The sequence below is a fragment of the Trichoplusia ni genome, chromosome 20 (assembly GCF_003590095.1).
Source record: "Trichoplusia ni isolate ovarian cell line Hi5 chromosome 20, tn1, whole genome shotgun sequence".
Taxonomy (NCBI): Eukaryota; Metazoa; Arthropoda; class Insecta; order Lepidoptera; family Noctuidae; genus Trichoplusia; species Trichoplusia ni.
Window position 1 is genome coordinate 3723346 of NC_039497.1, and position 24313 is coordinate 3747658.

The 24313-nt window shown below is 41.5% G+C and overlaps 2 protein-coding genes across 2 annotated transcripts; both read right to left on the minus strand.

Moving 5' to 3' along the window:
• Position 1: 1 nt before the first annotated feature.
• Positions 2-11476, minus strand: LOC113503947 (the record flags this gene model as incomplete). The annotated part of the gene is made up of 6 exons (XM_026886092.1): positions 11352-11476; positions 2278-10921; positions 1678-2081; positions 1105-1605; positions 434-709; positions 2-45 (listed from the first exon to the last, which is right to left on the minus strand). Coding segments are annotated over exons 2-6 (9669 nt in total), but the record flags the coding sequence as incomplete, so codon positions are not given.
• Positions 11477-12097: 621 nt separating this feature from the next.
• LOC113503742 (titin-like) lies at positions 12098-24305 on the minus strand. The gene is made up of 6 exons (XM_026885824.1): positions 24091-24305; positions 15242-23800; positions 14742-15151; positions 14162-14524; positions 13493-13879; positions 12098-13283 (listed from the first exon to the last, which is right to left on the minus strand). Exons 2-6 carry the CDS (start codon positions 23647-23649, stop codon positions 12274-12276), a joined length of 10578 nt encoding a protein of 3525 aa, XP_026741625.1. The 5' UTR covers positions 23650-23800; positions 24091-24305; the 3' UTR covers positions 12098-12273.
• Positions 24306-24313: the final 8 nt, after the last annotated feature.

The window sequence follows — 24313 nt, forward strand, 5'->3', positions numbered from 1 at the left end:
GAGGGGATTTATTTTTAAGGCAAGCCTTGCAGTCGCCTTTGTTGTCTGTAATATGAAAAAACATGTTGGTGAACAATGGCACAATATTAATTTGAAGCTACCTTAGCATAGATAGGGATAGGCCAAAGGCGGAACAGCAAGAGTTTTCCCTACAGTGGGCATTGTGCCCGCTGAGGGAAAACTCCGGCTCATGCTAAAGGATGCAGAGGGATCGAAGTATCGCTTGTTGTATAGTCTGCAATTTTTTTGAAGTATGAACGTCTCCTGATTCTTCCCCATTCTTAAAATATAGAGGAGCGCAGCTAAATCGAGAATCGTCTGATCAATACGTACAATATTTAAGTAATGTAACGTCACTATTTAAAATCAAAGAGTGATACCGCGACGTCTATACGTAACAGCAAAGATAAATGTAATTGGTGAAATTATTTACCTCTTTGCGTGCTTGTTAACGTTTTTACCTCAACACCGACCGATCTAAAATTCCTGTTTCTTCCTGCTTTAATAGCTAGTTCTAACATTTCTCTTAGTTTTTCTGGGCTGCATTGACATTTTTGCGGCGCCTGTTCCGTTGACGCCATGCATACTTCTTGAGGTGTCTTCTTCACTCCATGGCCTCGAGTGGTGGATTGGGGTACACGGTAGTGAGTCTCCGGAGACGGTGCCAGGTCCAGTGATATATATGATCCATGTTGTTCCATATCGATTGCTGACAAACGAAATGAACCGTAATTCATACCTGAAAACCTGTTAGTTTAGTTTCTAAAGCGAAACAGTACTCAACTTTTTCGTAACTAAATTTATATTAATGTTGTTCATGCCAATTTTGACTTCGGTTTAATTTAAGCTTATTATTATCTACATATTTCATGTTTGTTGTTTGTTCCCAATGAAACATAGAAAAGTGGGTTTGTACAGGCAAATGATTACATCCCTTACTTACAATAAGTGGAGTTCCCGTTTATGGCGGTAACTTCATCATGTTGTTTTTTATAACGGCCCGATTTCACTTTACTAGTAGCGTGACTCATCATGAACTTACATAATGGTAGGTATGTTTGTGGAACTAAAGAAACAACTTGTACTAGACGAGGCAATAGTCACCTTGTTTTACTAGGAGCGGATTGATTTGCGCTGACATGACCTTGGCAGCCAAATACTTGTCTTGCGACCATATTTGACAGCAACAAGGTCTATCGGCTGTCGTGTCCATGCTGACTATTTCACATCTGTGTTCTGCGACTGGCACTTTTTCATTCGGTATTGTAGCTTGGCACAGCTTGTGATTTGTATCATCCTTGTCTTTAGTCCTGTCTTTCGAATTTTCATTTAGATCTTCTCTAGCTTCTGTGGTTTTATCTTTTGGCTTTTCTTTAATGTTCTCTATTACATTTTCGATGAAATCCGTCTTTTCTTCTTTTTCTTCAGCAAGTACTTCTTTTAGGACATTGTTCTTTTCCACAGGTTGATTTTTTGAGATGGAGAGGGGTTCTTTGGGATTTTGTGAGAAAACAGCTGTGGGTAGCTCTTGCAATAAATATTTTTTTCCTTTTGCAGATATCTTTACACCATGCGATACTGATGACAGTTTTCTTCGGGCTTTGTCTAAGTGAAGTTAAACATAGATATAGTAATGATTGATTGAATATTTTAACTTATGATTAAATACACATATACCTGGATTACCTCCAATCTTGTTCTTCCATTTAGTGGGGTTTTCGCTCATTTGAATACATATAGTAGAATTTCGGCCATCAGATGAGTTTCCCGCTTCATTGTCGTCAGATTGTACCACCACAAATATTGATGAAGCGTCAGAAAATGCACTCTTAGCTAATAGGTTGTCGACCATCGCTTTAACATCACGATTTTTATCCAAATGGTTGATTACAACAATGGGTTCTGCTGTATTATTGCGGCGTTTATTTCTATATTGATTTTTTTGTGCGTTTGTGAACTGTGTTTGCGACATCCTGAAGACTAAATACTCGTTTTGTTTCCTTGCTTCTAACAGCTTTCTTGTAAAATTGTTTAAGTGTGATGTAAAAGGAGCCGACTCACGTAGCAGATGGTTGCTATTGCTGAAAATTACATCGAAAATCAAAATCAGTCGTCTCAGAAAGGATATTATTAGTGAAGGTATAAGCTTAGATTGATTGAAAAACTTACTACACAAAATAAACGAAAACATGGATAAAGGCTTTAGTGACGACTTCAATTCATAGGCGGAGCTTTGTTTCCAAACTAAATCAAATATAAACAAAGTGTTAGTATTACCTTGTTACTGTTCCGTAAGTGTCATAGTCAATTCTACTTATTGAGCGTTCCTCTTCGTTGGAGCTATGACTATAAAGGTCTTCGAATAGCTGGTAACCGAAATAATGCGAGGAATTAGATGTGACACTACTGTCTGCAAAGGACATCACACTAATTGTATCCATGCTGTCACTAGAGTTTGTTGTCAAACTTAAAGATGTTTCACTGTCTATAATCATAACTGACTCGAAACTGCTGCGAGAGGAACCTTCCGTTATCTTATAATCATTCGAAACAGCCTCTGGGTAAAGAATGCCTGATGACTTGAAACGTCTAAGGGTTTTAAATATTTCGTTAGGTTCACCGGCCCATCCCTCGCAATATAAGTAACTTTGTTCGCTTTCAGTAACGTTATGCGGGAGACGGTATTGCAGTTGGAAAACACTGCCATCGCTCACGTCAGAACTTGTGGTGTTTAGGAAAATATCGTCTCGATCTTCGCTAACATCGCATTCAGATTCTAAGTTTTCAAATCTCATCATCGGTGATTTATTGTTTTTGTCAAACAAAGTCTTAATTTTTTTATCATTAAAGTGAGCTTTACGATTATCAGCCCACCCTCTAAAAGTAGCATTACGAATTTTATGTGAGGTCATATAACTGTCTTCTCCAGAGTAGGAAGGTATGCCAACGGCGCTTCCGACCGTCACTTTGATGCCATCGTTGTCAATAAAGGCCCCGGATTTAACCCCTGGAAGACACTCATAGGGGCAAGAACAGAGGGAAGATATGTCGGGAGAGGTCACCCTAATTTTCACGTAACTGTGTTTAAACCTAATTCGTTTCTTGTCACACCCGCAACCGCGATCGCATTTAGTTGTTTTCTTAATATCTTCATACTCTTCTCCTGCGATTCCCTGTGCAACTCCAATTTTTTTAGATTTTGTTTTTATTTTTCCCATTTTTTCTGATGCTGTAGCCTGTGCAGGTAATCCAGATTCACTTCTTATCTTTTTTATCATTGCTTTTTCGGATGCTGTTTGTCCAACAGGCATCGGTAAGCCTGCTTCAGCGAGGCCTTTGAGAATTTTTTCTTTTTCAGCGGGTGGTTTTCCTGAAATGGGTGTAAATAGCCCTTCTGCTTTTGCTTTATGAACAACTGCTTTTTCTGATGGGGTTTTTGCAGGAGGAGGGATTCCAAGTTGGGTTCTAACTTTATGAATTATTGACTTTTCGGATGCGGTTTTTCCCTCGGGTAAAGGTAGTCCGGCCTCAGCTAGACCTTTAATGATTTTTTCTTTGTCTGCCGCTGATTTTCCTTCCAATGGCGTAAGCAAGCCAGCTGCTTTTGCTTTTTTAAGCTTTTCTGGTGGTACTTTTGCTGGTTCCTTCTCTCCTTTAATTTTAGCGATTAAAGCTTTCTCTGATGCTGTCCGGCCTTCTGGTAAAATCATACCACGATCAAACTGAGCTCGAAGAACCTTTTCTTTCTCTGCAGGTGGTAAACCTTCTAAGGGTATGAGAACTCCGTCAGCCGAGGCTTTTTCGTGTCTCTCTTTCATTGACGGAGTTTTAGGTTCAGGTGGAACTCCAAGCTCGGCGCGGACTTTGTCAGTTAATTTTTTATCTGACACAGTTTTGGCTTCTGGAAGTGGTATACCAAGCATTGCCAATGCTCTCAACAGTTTTTCTTTCTGTGCTTTACTTTTGCCTTCCATAGGTGTTAATAAACCAGCAGCTTTTGCTTTTCGCAACTTTTCCGATGGGATCTTAGCAAATCGTTTAGATTCAGCTCTAATTTTCGCAATCATTTCTTTCTCTGAGGAAGTTCTTCCTTCGGGTAAAGGTAAGCCCATACTTGCCTGAGCTTTAAGGACTTTTTCTTTGTCCGCCTTTGATAATCCTTCAAGAGGCACAAGAACACCCGCTTCAGAAGCCTTTTCATGTTTCACTTTCATCGATGGAGTTTTTGGTTCCGGTGGTAAACCAAGGTCTGTCCGGACTTTGTGTGCCAAAGCTTTGTCTGACGCACTTTTGGCTTCGGGAAGTGGTAATCCTATTTCGGCTAAGCCTCGCATAATCTTTTCTTTTTGTGCTGCACTTTTTCCTGCGATGGGCGTCACTAAACCAGCTGATTTTGCCTTTCGTAACTTCTCGGATGCTGTTTCTTTGATTCCTAAGCCTTTCACTTTGGCAATCAAAGCTTTTTCTGATGGAGTTCTCCCTTCAGGTAAATCTAAGCCCAAATCTAACTGAGCCTTTAAGACCTTTTCTTTGCCTGCGTTTGATAATCCTTCTAATGGAACAAGCACACCTGCAGTCGAAGCTTTTTCGTGTTTCTCTCTCATAGATGGAGTTTTTGGTTCAGGTGGTAGGCCAAGTTCAGTGCGAACTTTATCCTCAATTTTCCTGTCAGATGCTGTTCTAGCTTCTGGCAGTGGTAAACCGAGGTCCGCCAACCCTCGTAAAATTCGTTCTCTTTCTGCAGCACTTTTTCCCTTAAGTGGAGTCATTAGGCCAGCTGCTTTTGCTTTTCTTAATTTCGCCGATGGTACTTTGGGTGCATTAAGCGCTGCTAGTATTCTCTCTATCAGTGCTATTTCTGACGCTGTTCTCCCTATGGGTAAAGGTATACCAGCTTCGACCAATCCTTTTATGATCTTTTCTTTTTGTGCAGCGCTTTTTCCTTCTAGTGGTGTTAATAAGCCTGCAGCTTGAGCTTTACGCATCTTTTCTCTTAATGACGGAGTTTTTGGCTCCGGTGGTAAACCCATGTCTTTACGAACTTTGTTTATTATTTCTTTTTCCGACGGTGTCTTACCCTCTGGCAACGGAATTCTAGCTTTGACTAATCCTCTTAGATTTTTTTCTTTTTGGGCAGGAGTCTTTCCCTCCAATGGTGATAATACACCAGCGGCTTTTGTCGGTTTTACCTTTACCGATGGTGTTTTGGGATGTTCTGCTGTCAGTTTCTTTATTAATTCCTTTTCAGATGAAGTTTCACCCTCTGGAATGGGAACTCCGGCAGCCAACATGTCTTTGAGTATCTTTTCTTTAGCTGTAGATGATTTTCCTTTTAAAGGTGTCACTAAACCAGCAGCTTTAGCTCTTCTTAGCCTCTCAGATGGTGACGGTGTCACGTGGCCTGTATCATCTTTAATTTTCTGTAATAAAGCTCTTTCTGAGGGCGATTTGCCTACTGGCAGTGGTAAGCCTGCTGCCGCTCTGCCCCGAAGTATTTTTTCTCGCTTGGCTGGTGCTTTTCCTTCTAAAGGAGTCAAGAGACCAGCAGCCTTAGCTTTGCGTAATTTTTCCGATGGGGTAGTATCAGGTATACCAGTTTCTTTCTTCACTTTACGTATTACGGATTTTTCTGATGATGTCTTGCCTTCTGGCAAAGGTAAACCAGCTTTAGCTAAACCCTTAACAACTTTTTGTCTTTGTTCGGCTGATTTACCTGCAAGTGGTGTCAACAAACCGGCGGCTTTAGCCTTTCTTATCTTGTCCGTAGTTATAGATGCCGCGCCTTTACTTTTTAATTTGGATATGAGTGCTTTTTCAGATGATGTTCTACCTTCAGGTAGAGGAACCCCCATATCAAGTAGTCCTTTCAGGATCTTTTCCTTTTCTTTAGGTGATTTTCCTTCTAGTGGTAGCAGTAACCCAACCTCGGCGGCTTTGACATGCTTATTTTTCATGGATGCAGTTGTAGGTTCAGGAGGTAAACCAAGTTCATTTCTTATCTTTTCAATTAACTTCTTTTGTGATGATGATCTGCCTTCTGGTAGTGGCACACCTCGCATTGCGAGATCTCGAAGTAATTTTTCTATCTCTGCCGGAGATTTGCCTTCAAGAGGCGATTTTAGCCCAGCAGCCACTGCGCCCGGTTTTTTTTCTGATGGTGCAACTGCGCGTAATTTTGCTTTGAATTTAGCAATAAGTGATTTTTCTGAGGCTGTACGTCCTTCAGGTAAGGGTATACCCATACCATGCAAACCATATAAAATGTCCTCTTTTTGCTTTCGCGTTTTGCCTTCAAGCGGCAACAATTTACCGGCATTTGCTGCTTTTTCATACTTTGCTCTCGCCTCTGGTGTTGTAGCCTCTGGTGGCAATCCAAGGTCGGCTATTACTTTGTTGATAAGCTTTTTTTCCGAAGCAGTTTTTCCCTCAGGTAGGGGGATTCCGTACATTGCCAATCCTCTCAAGATTCTTTCTTTGTGATCTGGTGTCTTTCCTCTCAAAGGCGTAATGAGGCCTGCAGCCTTTGCCTTACGCATCTTCTCTGATGGTGCTAGCTTGTCCGTAAATAATTCTGCTAGGATTTTGGCTATCAAAGCTTTTTCCGATGCCGTTCGACCCTCGGGTAAAGGAATTCCTAAATCTTGCAATTTTCTCAAATTCACTTCTTTTTCTTTTAGTGACTTGCCTTCCAATGGCTGCAAAATTCCAGCTTCGGCAGCTTGTTCATGTTTTTTTCTCATATCTGGAGTTCGGGGCTCGGGTGGTAAACCAAGGTCAGCGCGGACCTTATCAATCAGTCTTTTTTCTGAAGCAGTTCTACCTTCTGGCAAGGGTATGCCAGACATAGCCAATCCTCGTAATATCTTTTCTTTTTCCGCTGGTGACTTACCCTTTAAAGGTGTTAGTACTCCCGCACCTTTTGCTTTTGCTAATTTCTTTGATGGTACTGCTTCTGATGGTCGGGACTTGGCTTTTATCTTGGCAATCAAGGCTTTTTCCGAGGCTGTACGTCCTTCAGGTAAGGGTATACCCATGTCATACAAACCTTGTAAAATGTCTTCCTTTTGCTTTTGCGTTTTGCCTTCAAGTGGGAACAATATACCAACATTTGCTGCTTTTTCATACTTTGCTCTCGCCTCTGGTGTTGTAGCCTCTGGTGGCAATCCAAGGTCGTTTATTACTTTGTTGATAAGCTTTTTTTCCGAAGCAGTTTTTCCCTCAGGTAAGGGGATTCCGTACATTGCCAATCCTCTCAAGATTCTTTCTTTGTGATCTGGTGTCTTTCCTCTCAAAGGCGTAATGAGGCCTGCAGCCTTTGCCTTGCGCATCTTCTCTGATGGTGCTAGCTTGTCCGTAAATAATTCTGCTAGGATTTTGGCTATCAAAGCTTTTTCCGATGCCGTTCGACCCTCGGGTAAAGGAATACCTAAATCTTGCAATTTTCTCAAATTCACTTCTTTTTCTTTTAGTGACTTGCCTTCCAATGGCTGTAAAATTCCAGCTTCGGCAGCTTGTTCATGTTTTTTTCTCATATCTGGAGTTCGGGGCTCGGGTGGTAAACCAAGGTCAGCGCGGACCTTATCAATCAGTCTTTTTTCTGAAGCAGTTCTACCTTCTGGCAAGGGTATGCCAGACATAGCCAATCCTCGTAATATCTTTTCTTTTTCCGCAGGTGACTTACCTTTTAAAGGTGTTAGTACTCCCGCACCTTTTGCTTTTGCTAATTTCTTTGATGGTACTGCTTCTGATGGTCGGGACTTGGCTTTTATCTTGGCAATCAAGGCTTTTTCCGAGGCTGTACGTCCTTCAGGTAAGGGTATACCCATGTCATACAAACCTTGTAAAATGTCTTCCTTTTGCTTTTGCGTTTTGCCTTCAAGTGGGAACAATATACCAACGTTTGCTGCTTTTTCATACTTTGCTCTCGCCTCTGGTGTTGTAGCCTCTGGTGGCAGTCCAAGGTCGGCTATTACTTTGTTGATAAGCTTTTTTTCCGAAGCAGTTTTTCCCTCAGGTAGGGGGATTCCGTACATTGCCAATCCTCTCAAGATTCTTTCTTTGTGATCTGGTGTCTTTCCTCTCAAAGGCGTAATGAGGCCTGCAGCCTTTGCCTTGCGCATCTTCTCTGATGGTGCTAGCTTGTCCGTAAATAATTCTGCTAGGATTTTGGCTATCAAAGCTTTTTCCGATGCCGTTCGACCCTCGGGTAAAGGAATACCTAAATCTTGCAATTTTCTCAAATTCACTTCTTTTTCTTTTAGTGACTTGCCTTCCAATGGCTGCAAAATTCCAGCTTCGGCAGCTTGTTCATGTTTTTTTCTCATATCTGGAGTTCGGGGCTCGGGTGGTAAACCAAGGTCAGCGCGGACCTTATCAATCAGTCTTTTTTCTGAAGCAGTTCTGCCTTCTGGCAAGGGTATGCCAGACATAGCCAATCCTCGTAATATCTTTTCTTTTTCCGCAGGTGACTTACCTTTTAAAGGTGTTAGTACTCCCGCACCTTTTGCTTTTGCTAATTTCTTTGATGGTACTGCTTCTGATGGTCGGGACTTGGCTTTTATCTTGGCAATCAAGGCTTTTTCCGAGGCTGTACGTCCTTCAGGTAAGGGTATACCCATGTCATACAAACCTTGTAAAATGTCTTCCTTTTGCTTTTGCGTTTTGCCTTCAAGTGGGAACAATATACCAACGTTTGCTGCTTTTTCATACTTTGCTCTCGCCTCTGGTGTTGTAGCCTCTGGTGGCAGTCCAAGGTCGGCTATTACTTTGTTGATAAGCTTTTTTTCCGAAGCAGTTTTTCCCTCAGGTAGGGGGATTCCGTACATTGCCAATCCTCTCAAGATTCTTTCTTTGTGATCTGGTGTCTTACCTTTCAAAGGCGTAATGAGGCCTGCAGCCTTTGCCTTACGCATCTTCTCTGATGGTGCTAGCTTGTCCGTAAATAATTCTGCTAGGATTTTGGCTATCAAAGCTTTTTCCGATGCCGTTCGACCCTCGGGTAAAGGAATACCTAAATCTTGCAATTTTCTCAAATTCACTTCTTTTTCTTTTAGTGACTTGCCTTCCAATGGCTGCAAAATTCCAGCTTCGGCAGCTTGTTCATGTTTTTTTCTCATATCTGGAGTTCGGGGCTCGGGTGGTAAACCAAGGTCAGCGCGGACCTTATCAATCAGTCTTTTTTCTGAAGCAGTTCTACCTTCTGGCAAGGGTATGCCAGACATAGCCAATCCTCGTAATATCTTTTCTTTTTCCGCAGGTGACTTACCCTTTAAAGGTGTTAGAACTCCCGCACCTTTACCTTTTGCTAATTGTTTCGACGGCACCGCTTCAGCTGCTCCAGACTTTGCTTTTATCTTGGCAATCAGGGCTTTTTCTGAGGCAGTACGTCCTTCAGGCAGCGGAATACCCATGTCATAGAAACCTTGTAGGATTTTCTCTTTTTCGGCTGCGGTTTTACCTTCCAATGGCTGTAGCAGACCTATGTTTGCTGCTTGTGTATGCTTTTCTCTTATCGATTTTGATTTTGGTTCCGGAGGCAGGCCAAGATCTGCGCGTACCTTGTCATTTAGCTTTCGGTCAGATGGTGTTTTGCCCTCTGGTAGAGGGATGCCTTGCATGGCCAGGCCTCTTAAGACCTTTTCCCTTTGTGCTGGCGTTTTACCCTTAAGGGGTGTTATTTGTCCTGGGGCTTTTGCTGTTTGCACCATTTCTGGTGCTACACCTACAGGTATTCCTGAGGCTGTTTTTACTTTACTAATTAGAGCCATTTCTGATGCCGTTCTCCCTTTGGGGAGCTCAATGCCCATAGCGGCTTGAGCTTTAAGTATTTTTTCTTTTTCGGCTGCAGTTTTCCCTTCTAATGGTGTTATTAAACCGGCCGCTTGGGCTTTGCTCATTTTAGCTTTAGCAGCTGCCGTTTCAGGTGGTGGTGGTAATCCTAGCTCAGTTCGAACCTTTTTAATCAATGATTTCTCAGACGATGTCTTTCCTGTTGGCAAAGGTTGCTTAGACTTAACTAAATCTTTTAATATCTGCTCTTTTTCGGCTGTACTCTTTCCTTCTAGTAGTTTTTCGGCTGCCTTTACTTTTTCTTTTAGCGTCTTTGCGCTAACGGTGGGTTCAATAACCCCTAAAGATTTTCTAAGCTCTCCCAGTCGCCTCTCTTCACGATGTTTGTGGCCACAAAGTATACATTCACAATGATCACAATTTTTCTTTTTATAACAATCGTATAGGCTTTTCATGACTTCAAACATAGCATCAGAGTTACAAGAACAACAACAACTTTCTTCTGTGGTACCTATTTGACAACGGTATATCTTCCATTTAGTTTGACTGTGGAAGAAGGGGTTGACAGCTTTGTCATATTCAGATACCATATTGATCGTAAATTTTGAGTGAAATGGCGCCGCATTCTGCTCATGTATTCCAATGTAGCTCCTATTACGATTCGGAGCAGAATTTGTATTTTTATTTAGTTCGGGCATGCTGGTACGTGTAGCGACTGCTTTTATCTTTTTTGAAATACATGGCTTGGATATAAGGAATGCGATAGATGGCTGTTGAGTGCGCTTGCACGTTTTATTCATATTGTGTTTCTTTCTTTTCTTTTTACGGATTATTACGTCATAATTTTCTTGGCACGGTGGTTTGTCTTCGTTGAAATAAGACAGTTCATGTTGTAGTTTTTTATTAACGTAAATACTCTCTAAGACCTTCATGGTTTCTGCATTTTAACACCAAACAGTTCTGATTAAAATCTTTTGCCTTCCCACGCATGGAACACTGAAAAGTGTTTCGTTTTATTACATTACAATGCCATAGGGGAAGTTATGGCATTTTAACATTACGTAGTCACCGGATCATCGTTAGTTTTATCTTCGTAAACAACAAATTCTTTAGTTTATTTTATCAATTGACGCTGCAAAAAATCCACGTAAAGTATGATCATCGAATGTTATTGTATACAATATGCACACTTGATGGGTTTTCTCGTAACATTATAGAGCCACAAAACTGGGATATTCTTTTATCGAGGTTGGCTTCACTGTGGCTTAATAGGTTCGGAATGGAAACGAACCGTGTACACACTCATTCAAAGTGCAAGGGGGACTAATTCAGAAGAACTTAAAAACAAACTTTTTGAGGTCATCTTACACAAGTATGGAAATTTTAGGTTACATAAAACATATAGAATAAATAGTGTATCTCTAAAATTACATTTAGTGATTGCTATAGTCCAACCAATCCCTCTGGGAGGTAAAGGCATTCTTTAGAAATGACTTTCTAATATTAGTGCCTTTTTTTGCCAGAACTTTATTCCTAATTATGACTATAGTTTAACATCTTACCTTGCATGTCCTGATTATTGATTTTCATACATTGATTTTGTTTTGCTATTGATAATAGGGATAGTGGAGTCACATTTTTTGCTTGTTTATTATTTTATACAATTTTTTTGACACTTGTGTTATTTTTTTTTATGAACAATAATTGTGTCATCTGTCATTTTTTTTATTTATAAAGGAACTACTGGCCGGATTTATATTGTGGATCGTCTATGGTGGACGATATGAACAGATGAAAACTATCCTATTTATCCTGTGTGCAAAAAGGAAATAGCTTTCTTCTGTGTTTCTTTATCTCATACATGGCACGGCATCAGCTACCCATCAGCTTTGAAGGCGTATCCTGATGCCATCCACCTTTTCATGCAGGATGTCATGTCGTGTCATGCAATGGGTCACGACGTTAAAATAGGCAACGCACATCTTGTGAATTTTAAACGAGGGTATTGGATTTCAAGGCTACAATTGAAACCGTCATTCCCATGGAAACGGAAATCACTGTGTGTATAACTGAACACGCGGACGGAGTAAGTATTAAGGTAATATAGTTCATTGGATATTATTATTAAATAGCAATATTGTATCACACTGATCGACCTAAGAAGAAGAAGAAGAACTTTAAAGAACTTTTGGTGGAACAGGATATCATCAATTCAACTATTATGGCCCTGTAGCTGTTACAACGTGAATGGTACATAAATCGGTCCGGACGTTCTAATTTTACTATCGTTAAAAATAAAACGAATCAATTATTTCCAGTTCTCGTTTATGTTTTTTTTACATTTTATTACTATAATGATTAACCCAATACAACTTCATTGTGATAAAAATACATAGGACTGACTATGACAGGGGTTTTAACATCAAAATCGAACTAATCTAAAATAATAATATATAAACTATTTCGTTTGCACAGACAGGGGTTTCATCGCTCTTTGGAACGTTGTTTCGATATGTATAACTCTTCGATCATGTCGAAGCAACAAACGCCACCGAGACCTTTAGACCCGGAGCCTTTGCCGCCTATCGAGAACTTGAAACCTCTGAAAGGTCCCTCTTCTTCTTTGGCTGGTTCTGGTGGGGGAGGCGGAGGGGGCTCGTAGGGACATTCACAATCAACCTTTGACTTCTTCTTCTTATCTTCACAATCGCAATCGTCTGCTTCGTCGAAACCAGACGGCGGTGGGCACAGTTCCTTTAACAAATCAGGATTTAAAGTAGCATAGTACCTGACAGCGTCCTCAACTGTGAACTCAGTTTCAGGGGGAGGCGGTGGCTTCTTCTTCTTCAGCACTGAGAATCCCGATTGCGTTTGTGTCATGTCAGATTTTTGTTTCAAAGCTTGCTTTTGTTCGTACTTTTGATATTTAATTAGTTCGTCGTAAGAGAAGTCCAAAGGCGAAGGCTGCGATATCATTGCCACTACGTCTTGTTCCAGGCCCAGGGAGGGCGGGGAACATTCACAGACGACGTTCTTTTTCTTTTTTCGCTTGTTTCTGCAGACGCACTTGTTTTTCGAACTAGAGGATGATTTCATCGTTGCACTGCTATTCGCCGGCAAGTCGCGCCGACCTGCCTGCGTGTATGTCCCTCCCTGTTCCATTAGCACCGATCCTCCGTCAGGGCCACACACATCTATGTAACCCATTCGCGAACTCTGTTTCCCTGCACCTTTTTTGTTCAAAATACCGAAGAACTTCTTCGGGCACGTCTCGCATGGTGGATCATCACACGTGCAAAATTGGGCGCCAAAAGACCTGGTGCCGGGCCTTGGTCCCGTAACTGTGTTCGACACTGGCGGCTGATACTGCTCACATGGACACAGGGCTCGCAACTTGATGATTTTCTTTTTCCCACTACATGTACATTTGATGGTTGCTCCATCTTTGTATTTGTGTTTAGAACAGGATGGACAATCCTCATCAGACTCTGTAACTAAATTGAGGAGATAGGAATTAGTAAAGAGTAAAAATATCGATTTAATTTTATACAGAGTAGAGTTCTTTTATTGTTTAAACTCCATAGTTTGTGGATGCTGTTTTATATTTAGGTAATTTATCATCCACTACTCGAATCTGTTTTGTTAAGTCTACAAAACATGAATAAAGGGATTTCGATTGAAAAATTGTACAGAATATACTTACTTATGGGCTGATTAGGCTTATACGGTGTTGGCGGTGGAGGTGGAGGTGGCGGTGGGAGTGGTGGTGGGGGTGGGGGCGGGGGCGCTATAGTAACCTGGATCGGTTTCGGTGGACCACCTCCGCACCCAGTCGACTTCATGTTCATCGACTTCCCCGCCTTCACGGCTTCAGCCAGCAATTCCCTCAACTTCTCCGGGCTACATCGACATGGTTCCGAAATGTCTCTTCTTGGTGGTGGTCTGGGCGGGTCGTGGCAGCTGACGTGACCAGAGCATGGAGGAATCTGACAGGCTTCCACTGGTGTTGGCGGAAGGTTCGCTGCTATGTAAGACGTCTCCTGGCTCACACTTAGATTCCTCAGCTGCCGGTACTGGTCGGAATCGAGGCCTGAAACCAAAGTAGTAAAGTAAGACACCAAGTATGGCATCTGGGAAGCACAACTTTGAACTCACGCTGTGTGTAAGCGATATAACATAATTACGAAATACTTCTGTAATGGATACCCCTTTATAACGTCACGAATTTAAGTGTCTCAAAGACTCTCAATAGCTACAATTCATCAAGTAAGATGCGTAAAAAATGAATGTTTTCAAATATCTGTAATAGCCAAGTTGAAGATAAAATAAGACATTCGACTAGATTGTGATTGTGATTTGAGAATTTACTTGCCTTGCGTTACAAGAAGCGGTGTGAGGACCTCTGAGACTACGCTGGCAGCACATCCATCGTCTGAGCTGTGGTTCTGGACTGCTGCCTGCTTAACCTCCGGCGCACAACAGCAAGGTCTGTCAGAAGTAGTGTCAGTACTAGCCACTTGGTATCGATTAACTAAGAGTTCTCTTCTTCTCGGTTTGTTTATTGTGCTTCTTTGCTTTGTAGACACGTACTCATAGCCTTCTGGACTTTCAGTTATTGTCTCATTATGCTGGAATGACGCTACGTTTTTTTGCATGCCATCCATAAAATACTTTTTGCCTTTCGACGATATCCTTAGACCCCGTGTGGCAGATATAGACCTTTTTGGCGTTGTTGCTGTAAGTAGAATGAATTTTTGTAGATTGAACAACAAGCGGAGTGAGAAGAGTGCGATACCAATAAAATGAATGATATGATCATTTGTTTTGTCTATCAATTAACTTTTATGTTACTTATAAGAATTGTTAAGAATAATTTGATCAATGTTTAAATAACCTTGTTTTACACGTTGGCGGTAAATCTAAAAATCCTATTTTTGCAACAATAATGTTACCTCGCTCGCCCGTACACGATGGATTTCGACTCCAATGCTTTACTTGTTCAGACACTTGTATGCATATAGTTGAGTTGACGGTTTCTTCAGAGTCGTCAGAATCGTTGTCGTCTGATGTCGGCACTACAACGAATATGGAAGACGCGTCGGAGAATTCATTTTTGGATAGAAGCTGATCGACCATCGTTGTAATATCATGTTCACTGTTCAAGTCATTGATGACTATGACTGGATCACCGGTGTTGGTGACTCTTGTACGCATTTTGTCATAGCCCAGTTCCATTTGGGACATTCTAAACGTTAGATACTCGTTGTGTCTTCTTTGTCTAGCTGCGATTGCTTCGTTGTTCCCACTTTTTTTCGTGCGTGTTTCGTCACGACGCCCTTTCGTTATCAAACTATTGCTGTTGCTGAAAACAAATTAAACCAGATATTATCTACGGGTCTCTAATAAATATTTCAACACATCAGATACTGATAACTTTAGGGATTAAATTTACCTTGTCAATGTATCACCTTCACTGTAATCAATTTTATTTGTAAAGCATTCCAGTTCTTCAACGGTGCTATCGCTAAAATTGCCACCCAATACCGGACAGTATAAATAATGGGTAGAATTTGAATCGGTACTGCAGCTTGAAAATGATATCACACTGATAACATCCACACTGCTAGCTGAGGTTGTCAAACTCAGCGAAGACTCACTCCTTATAACTATAATGGAATCAAAACTTCCTCGAGAAGAAAGTTCCGTTGCTGTGTCGTCCGAACTGTAAGACATTAACATTGGCCGTCTGTATATCTCTCCCAATGCCTCTAAATATCCAGTAGCGTCACGAAATCTGCCTGAACTATCAATCCACTTATCCGTACTGTCACGGGCACTTTTTATCTCATAAGTCCTGTAGCTGGAAGGGCTGTCATACGAGTCGCTGGAGTACGAAGTTGAGGAGTACAGCTGACCATGATTCATTTTACTGTTCTTATCAAGACACCTTTGGGAAGGGGTCGCGGTGTCTGTTGTCTGTTGTAAATCATTAGATACGATGTTATTATTAGGCGATGCGTCTAATGAGTCAATCGATGTGTTACTGCTATATCTATTCGAAAGGAGTTTGTCATAAAGAGTTATAATATGTTTTGAACTTTCTACTAAGTGAATGCTGTACTGACTGGTGTATGAAGTTGCGCCATTAACTCTCCCTACGGTAACTTTTATACCCTCGTTATCTATAAACGCTCCGGCCTTAACGCCTGGAATACATTCGTTCGGACAAGGACAGAGAGACGATATGTCCGGTGACGTCACTCTTATCTTCACATAGCTGTGCTTAAATCTGATTTTCTTCTTGTCGCAACCGCAACCTCTGTCGCATGTTGTTGTTTTTAAAACGTCTTCAAATTCTTCTGCGATACCTCCTTCTCCGATTCCTCTAGCTTTCAGTTTCTTCGATGCGGTAGCTCCAACACGTTTTGATTTCGTTTTGATTTCACCCCTCTTTTCAGACGGGGTAGGTTCTGGTGGGAGTCCTGCTTCAGTCCTAATTTTCTTTATTAATTCTTTTTCGGAAGTCGTTTTTCCTTCAGGCATCGGCAGTCCAGCATCTGCTAGACCTTTAATTATCCTTTCTTTTTCTTTAGCTGATTTACCGGCAATAGGAGTTAACAAGCCATCGCGTTTAGCTTTTTGTACAATTGCCTTCTCAGAGGCAGTTTTCGCCGGTGGAGGTTCTCCACGTTCTGCACGAACTTTTTGTATCAAAGCCTTCTCTGATGCTGTTTTACCTTCCGGTAAGGGCAATCCAGCGTCAGCTAGCTTTTCCACAATCCGTTCCTTCTCTTTGTGTGATTTCCCTTCTAAGGGTGTGAGTAATCCAGCAGCTTTTGCTTTCTTTAATTTTTTGGCTGTTCTTAGCGATGGCTCACCCTCAGCTTTTATTTTAGCTATGAGTGCTTTTTCTGATGCAGTTCTTGCTTCTGGCAGGGGTATTCCCATCTTTGCCTGAGCTCTAAGAAGTTTCTCTTTTTCAGGAGGCGACAAACCCTCCAACGGTACAAGTATTCCGGCTGTTGCGGCTTCTTTGTATTTTTCTTTCATGTCCGATGTTTTAGGTTCTGGTGGGAGACCTAGTTCTTTGCGGATTTTATTGGCTATTTTCCTTTCAGATGACGTTTTGTCAGGTAGTGGTAAACCTTCTTTTGCCAATCCTCTCATGATTTTTTCCTTATCTGCGGCTTTCTTTCCTTTGAGTGGTGTTAGCAAGCCGGCAGCCTTTGCCTTCGCCACCTTATCTGATGGAATTCTAGACGGTGGTAATTTGGTCTCAGCTTTTATTTTAGCTATGAGTTCTTTTTCTGACGCTGTTCTACCTTCTGGAAGTTCTAATCCCAGATCTGCTTGGCCTTTTAGAACGCGTACTTTTTCTGCAGGTGATAAACCTTCTAAAGGTTGAAGTAGCCCAGCTGCAGCTGCTTTGTCGTGTCGCTCTTTCATTGACGCAGTCTTTGGCTCGGGTGGGAGCCCTAATTCTTTTCTGATTTTATTTGTCAGCTTTCGATCTGATGTCGTCTTAGCTTCTGGAAGTGGTATACCTGCTTTAGCTTGACCTCTTAATATCTTTTCCTTATCCGCTGAAGATTTACCTTCTAATGGCGTAAGGATACCAGCTGCTTTGGCTTTCCTTATCTTTTCAGATGGAATTTTTGATGGTGCCTTAGGAGGTTCTCCTATTTCAGTTTCAGGTGTTAAAAGACCGCATATACATTCATCACTTGGCCCTTTACCTTCTTTCATCACCTTGGCAGTCTTTTGGTCTAATTTTCTTCTTTCGACTGGGGTCATAGGTTTATGTATAAATTCAACTTCTTTGGTTGGTTTAAGTCTTTCTGATGGCCGTTTTTCTGGACGCTCTTTTCTTTCAGTTTTTATTTTAGCTATTATTGCTTTTTCTGAAGCAGTTTTTGCTTCCGGCAAAGGAACTCCTGCGTCCGCTAAACTTTTTAGTATTTGTTCCTTTTGCGCTGTACTCTTACCTTCTAAAGGAGTTAGTAACCCGGCTGCTTTAGCCGCTTTTATTTTTTCAGATGGCGTTTTGCGTTCAGGTGCTTCTGCCTTGATCCTCTTAACCATTGATTTTTCTGAAGCTGTTCTTCCTTCAGGTAGAGGTAATCCTGCTTCGTGAAGTCGTCTTAATACCTTTTCTTTTTCTGGCTTGGACTTTCCTTCCAGCGGTGTAATGATTCCAGCCTCTTGGGCCTTTCTAAGTTTTTCTTTTAGTGACGGTGTGCTCGGTTCTCGTGGTAATCCAACGTCTCGTCGGACTTTATCCATCAAATTCTTTTCTGATGCTGTCTTCGGCTCAGGAAGTGGAACGCGAGCTTTCACAAGGCCTCTAATTATTCTTTCTTTCTCCTTTGGAGACTTACCTTCCAGCGGTGTTAAGACTCCAGTTGCTTTAGCCTTTCTCAATCTTTCTGATGGTTTTACTGAAGGGGGAGCTTCAGCCGTAATTTTTCGAATTATATCTTTTTCAGATGGAGTTTTACCTTCTGGGATTGGCACTCCTGCAGCTAGTCGGTCTCGAAGAATCTTTTCTTTTTGCGCAGTCGTTTTTCCTTCTAACGGAGTGAGCAGTCCTGCAGCTTTAGCTCTCTTCATCCTCTCCGAAGGAGAAGGTGTTACGTAACCTGTATCTTTCTTAATTTTATGTATCAAAGCTTTTTCTGAAGGCGTCTTGCCTACAGGTAGCGGCAAACCTGCTGCTGCTCTGCCTCTCAGTATTTTCTCTTTCTGAGATATTGGTTTACCCTCTAGAGGTGTTAAAACACCCGCCAACTTGGCTTTTCGCACCTTTTCCGACGGTGTTGGTTCACGTACCCCCATGTCCGCTTTAACTTTTTTGATTAGCGCTTTCTCAGACACTGTTTTGCCTTCAGGTAATGGTATTCCCGTTGCAGCCAATCCTTTTAAGATCTTCTCCTTTTGTTCTGCAGATTTTCCTTCAAGAGGAGTCAATAAACCAGCTTCTTTAGCCTTTCTTATTTTTGCTGTTGTTATTGATGGTGTTGGAGCGACTTTTCGTTTTTCGACAGGCGGTGGTATATATGCCGGCGGTGCTTCCCTTTCTGATTCAGGTGTTAAGAGTCCGCATATGCACTCATCAACAGGACCTGAACCTTCTTTTATAACTTTCGCTGTTTTTTCATCCAATTTCCTCCGCTTATCGGGTGGCAAAGGAGGAGCACCGACGCTAACAGTGCGGGTTCTTGGTCTTTCACGTTTAATTTTGTTAATTAAATCTTTTTCAGAAGCTGTACGACCTTTTGGTAGCGCTATACCTAAATTTTGCTGGGCTCTAAGTATCTTTTCCTTCTCTGCTGCAGATTTTCCTTCTAAAGGTGTCATGATGCCTGCTGCAACTGCTTTATTATATTTTTCTTTTTCTGATGCTGTTCTTGGGGGTGGTGGCAAACCAACATCAGCTCTTACTTTATCAATAAGTATTTTCTCCGAAGCTGACTTACCTTCAGGTAAAGGAACACCTTGCATAACTAAACCACGTAAAATTTTTTCACGTTGTTCTGGACTTTTACCCTCTAATGGTGTTATCAATCCTGCCGCTTGAGCTTTTCGGAGCTTCTCAGATGGTATTAGCTTCACGGAAGGACGTGGACCCCCCTTAACTTTTGAAATAAGAGCTTTTTCTGATTTTGTTCGGCCTTCAGGTAGTGGTACACCCATTTTTTGTAGTCCTTGTAATATTTTTTCCTTTTCTTGATCTGATTTACCTTCGAGTGGCTGCAATAGTCCGGCAGCGGCCGCTTGTTCATATTTCTCTTTCATGGATGGAGTTTTTGGTTCTGGCGGAAGGCCAACATCGGCGCGAACTTTATCTAGCAGTTTTCTATCTGAAGAAGTTTTGACTTCAGGAAGAGGGAGACCTTGCATTGCTAATCCACGCAATATTTTTTCTTTTTGGGCTGCTGATTTTCCCTCCAGCGGCGTAAGCAGTCCTGCAGCTTTCGCTTTTCGTAACTTTTCAGTTGGAGCAGCAGCAGCAGCAGCTGAAGGTGCTGCTGATGGAGTCAAAATTTTCGTAATAAGTGCTTTTTCTGAAGCTGTTCTTCCCTCAGGTAGAGGAATGCCCATGTCGCGTAAACCTTTCAATATTCTCTCTTTTTCTTTATGGGATTTTCCTTCTAACGGCATCATTAATCCGGCATCAGCAGCTTTGGCATATTTGTCTCTCATAGACGTATTTTTGGGATCTGGAGGGAGCCCAAGGTCAGCTCGTACTTTATCAATCAACATTTTCTCAGAAGGAGTCTTGGCTTCTGGTAGAGGAACACCTTGCATAGCTAGCCCTCGCAATATCTTCTCTCGTTGGGCTGCCGACTTGCCCGCCAAGGGTGTAACTAGTCCCGCAGCTTTGGCTTTTCGTAGTTTTTCCGATGGTGCCTTCGGTTCGGTTTGTATTTTAGCTATAAGAGCTTTTTCTGATGCTGTCCGTCCTACAGGTAAAGGTATACCCATGTCGTGCAAACCTTGTAAAATTTTCTCCTTCTCTTTATGCGATTTCCCTTCCAATGGCTGTAATATTCCCGCATCTGCAGCTTTAGCGTATTTTCCTCTCATAGCCGAACTTTGGGGCTCTGGAGGAAGACCAAGATCTGCACGTACTTTTTCTATGAGCCTTTTTTCCGACGCAGTTTTCGCTTCTGGTAGGGGTATACCCTGCATTCCTAGTCCTCTTAATATCTTTTCTCGTTGCTCTGGTGCTTTACCTTCAAGAGGGGTTACAAGACCCGCAGCTTTAGCTTTTCTTAGCTTTTCCGATGGTGTTACTGCTACAGTAGGGGCGGCTTTTTCTTTGGCCTTTCGTGCTTTTTCTGATGGCACTGGAGCTATAGGCTCGGGAGCTCTCGTCTTAATTTTAGCTATTAGTGCTTTTTCTGATTTAGTTCGCCCTTCAGGAAGCGGTATACCCATTTCGTGTAACCCTTGTAATATTTTCTCTTTCTCTTTTGTGGTTTTGCCTTCCAATGGTTGTAACAGTCCCGCCTCAGCGGCTTTTTTGTGTTTGTCTTTCATTGCTTTATTTTTTGCTTCAGGAGGCAGACCTAGGTCCTTACGAACTTTATCTATCATTTTCCTTTCCGATGCCGTTTTACCTTCTGGTAAAGGAAGGCCTTGCATGGCTATACCTTTTATTATTTTTTCTTTTTGATCTGGGGTTTTCCCTTCGAGTGGTGTTAATAATCCAGCTTCTTTAGCTTTTCGTATTTTTTCAGATGGTGCTGCAGCTACAGGCTCAGGAGCGCGTGCCTTCACTTTAGCTATAATTGCTTTCTCTGAAGTCGTTCGTCCTTCTGGTAATTGAATTCCCCTTTCCTGTAATCCTTTTAGAATTTTCTCCTTTTCTTTATTAGTTTTGCCTTCTAAAGGCTGTAACAATCCAGCCTCTGCAGCTTTAGCATGTTTGGCCTTCATTGATGACGTTTTCGCATCCGGAGGTAGACCAAGATCGGCCCGTACTTTATCTACCAACCGTTTTTCGGAAGCTGTTTTTGCTTCTGGAAGAGGTATGCCTTGCATTGCTAACCCTCTTAATATTTTTTCTTGTTGGTCTGGGGTTTTGCCTTCAAGTGGTGTTAACAATCCTGCTTCTTTAGCTTTTCGTATTTTTTCTGATGGTACTCCAGCAATCTTCTCGGGAGCGCGTGCCTTTACTTTAGCTATGAGTGCTTTTTCTGAAGCCGTTCGTCCTTCCGGTAGTGGTATTCCCCTTTCCTGTAATCCTTTAAGAATTTTCTCTTTTTCTTTATTAGTTTTGCCTTCTAAAGGCTGTAACAATCCAGCCTCTGCAGCTTTAGCATGTTTGGCCTTCATTGATGAAGTTTTCGCATCCGGAGGTAGACCAAGATCAGCCCGTACTTTGTCTATCAAGCGTTTCTCGGAAGCTGTTTTAGCTTCTGGAAGGGGCATACCTTGCATTGCTAATCCTCTTAATATTTTCTCTTGCTGGTCTGGCGGTTTACCTTCTATAGGCGTTATGACTCCTGCCTCTTTGGTTTTTCGTATTTTTTCTGATGGTATTCCAGCAATCTTCTCGGGAGCGCGTGCCTTTACTTTAGCTATGAGTGCTTTTTCTGAAGCCGTTCGTCCTTCCGGTAGTGGTATTCCTCTTTCCTGTAATCCTTTAAGTATTTTCTCTTTTTCTTTATTAGTTTTGCCTTCTAAAGGCTGTAACAATCCAGCCTCTGCAGCTTTGGCATGTTTGGCCTTCATTGATGATGTTTTCGCATCCGGAGGTAGACCAAGATCGGCCCGTACTTTATCTACCAACCGTTTTTCGGAAGCTGTTTTTGCTTCTGGAAGAGGTATGCCTTGCATTGCTAACCCTCTTAATATTTTTTCTTGTTGGTCTGGGGGTTTGCCTTCAAGTGGTGTTAACAATCCTGCTTCTTTAGCTTTTCGTATTTTTTCTGATGGTACTCCAGCAATTTTCTCGGGAGCGCGTGCCTTTACTTTAGCTATGAGTGCTTTTTCTGAAGCCGTTCGTCCTTCCGGTAGTGGTATTCCTCTTTCTTGTAATCCTTTAAGAATTTTCTCTTTTTCTTTATTAGTTTTGCCTTCTAAAGGCTGTAACAATCCAGCCTCTGCAGCTTTAGCATGTTTGGCCTTCATTGATGATGTTTTCGCATCCGGAGGTAGACCAAGATCAGCCCGTACTTTGTCTATCAAGCGTTTCTCGGAAGCTGTTTTAGCTTCTGGAAGGGGCATACCTTGCATGGCTAATCCTCTTAATATTTTCTCTTGCTGTTCTGGTGGTTTACCTTCTATGGGCGTTATGACTCCTGCCTCTTTGGTTTTTCGCATTTTTTCCGTTGCTACCCCTTTCGATACCCCAGCTTCTGATTTTATTTTGCGTACAAGCGCCCTTTCTGATTCTGTTCTTCCTTCTGGGAGTTCAATGCCTAGTTTTTGTTGCGCTTTCAAAATCTTTTCTTTCTGCGCGGCTGATTTACCTTCTAACGGAGTTACCAAACCAGCCTTCTCGGCTTTTTTCATTCTTTCTTTTTCGGTAGCTGTCTTAGGCTCAGGTGGCAGACCAAGTTCAGACCTAACTTTCCTGATTAACTCTTTTTCTGACGCTGTTTTACCTTTAGGTAGGGGTTGTCCCGTTTTCGCCAATTCTTTCAATATCAGTTCTTTTTCTGCGTCAGACTTCCCTTCTAACTGCTTTGCTGCTTGCTTGACTTTTTCTTTTCTCTCTTTCGCTGTACCAGCAAGTCCTATATCCAGTAGTGATTTTCTGATCTTCCCCAAGCGCCTTTCTTCTCGTGGTAAATGACCGCATAAGATGCAGTTGCAATCGTCGCAATTTTTCTTCTTGTAACAGTCGTAGAGGCTCTTCATTACTTCGAACATTGCGTCAGAGTTACACGAGCAGCAACAGCTTTCCTCTAGCGTGCTTAATTGACAGCGGTAGACTTTAAATTTCTTTCGGGAGGGATTGTTGAAAGGGCTTACATTATTATTGAAATGGTATTCTGAGACTTTGTTTACGATAAGTTTAATATTTGGAAAGTGTTTCTTGCCCCATGGAATAACATTAGAGCTTTTAGTGCGTTGCTTCAAGAATTTCGGACGACTGTTTATTTCGGGCAAACTGGAATGCTTTTTGATTAATTTACAATTTACCAGAGTTTTAGATGGTGACAGCTTGAACTTGACTGCTGGATGTTGCCCACATTTAGAGGACTCATTTTTTTTTCTATTCTTCACTTTTTTCTTACGTACAACAATACTAACATTTTCGGTGCCATTGCATGGGCTCTCTTCCTGGTTGCCATAAGATTGTTCATACTCAAGTCTTTGATACATGTTATCATTCAAGTCCTTCATCTCAAGTTATCAACAATTTATTATTTCGTCTCGTGGCAATGTGAGTACTGATTGCTCTGCTACATCAAAATGCCATAACTAGTTGTTATGGCATTTTACGATATGCTTACCGGTTCATTGTTATAATCTTCGTAAATTTGTTATGGAATTGCTGTAAAAATATTTATTGTTTGACTATTGGAGAGCATAAGAGAAGTTATAATGTCGAACATTATTGAGTACATGGTTATGGAATATTATGTTTGATTTTACCAGGCTACGGTTGAATACTGTTAGGTTAGCAAAATAGCCAAGGGTATAAAGTTAAGGGAGGTATATGAGTATGTAAGCTTCACAGTTCTGATCAGCAATTTCATCCTAGATGCAATTATGAGAGTAGATATTGTGTGAGCAAATGTTTCGAAGTATTGTTCGGTATCTAACAAGGCAGCGGTCTCTTACCTTTCATGACCAGTCTATATTATGTATTATAGGTTCCTTCGCGAGCATGACATTATTGGGAACTAAGTTACAGAAAGTATTTACATATTTTTGCAAGTATTTTTGTGTTTGTTTTATTATTTTTGTACAATTTTAAGCCATATTTTTCTGTTGTCCGTCACGTATGTCTTCGTGACAGATGTGATTTAGAACGTGTGTAACGTTTTAAATTGTCGTATCACAA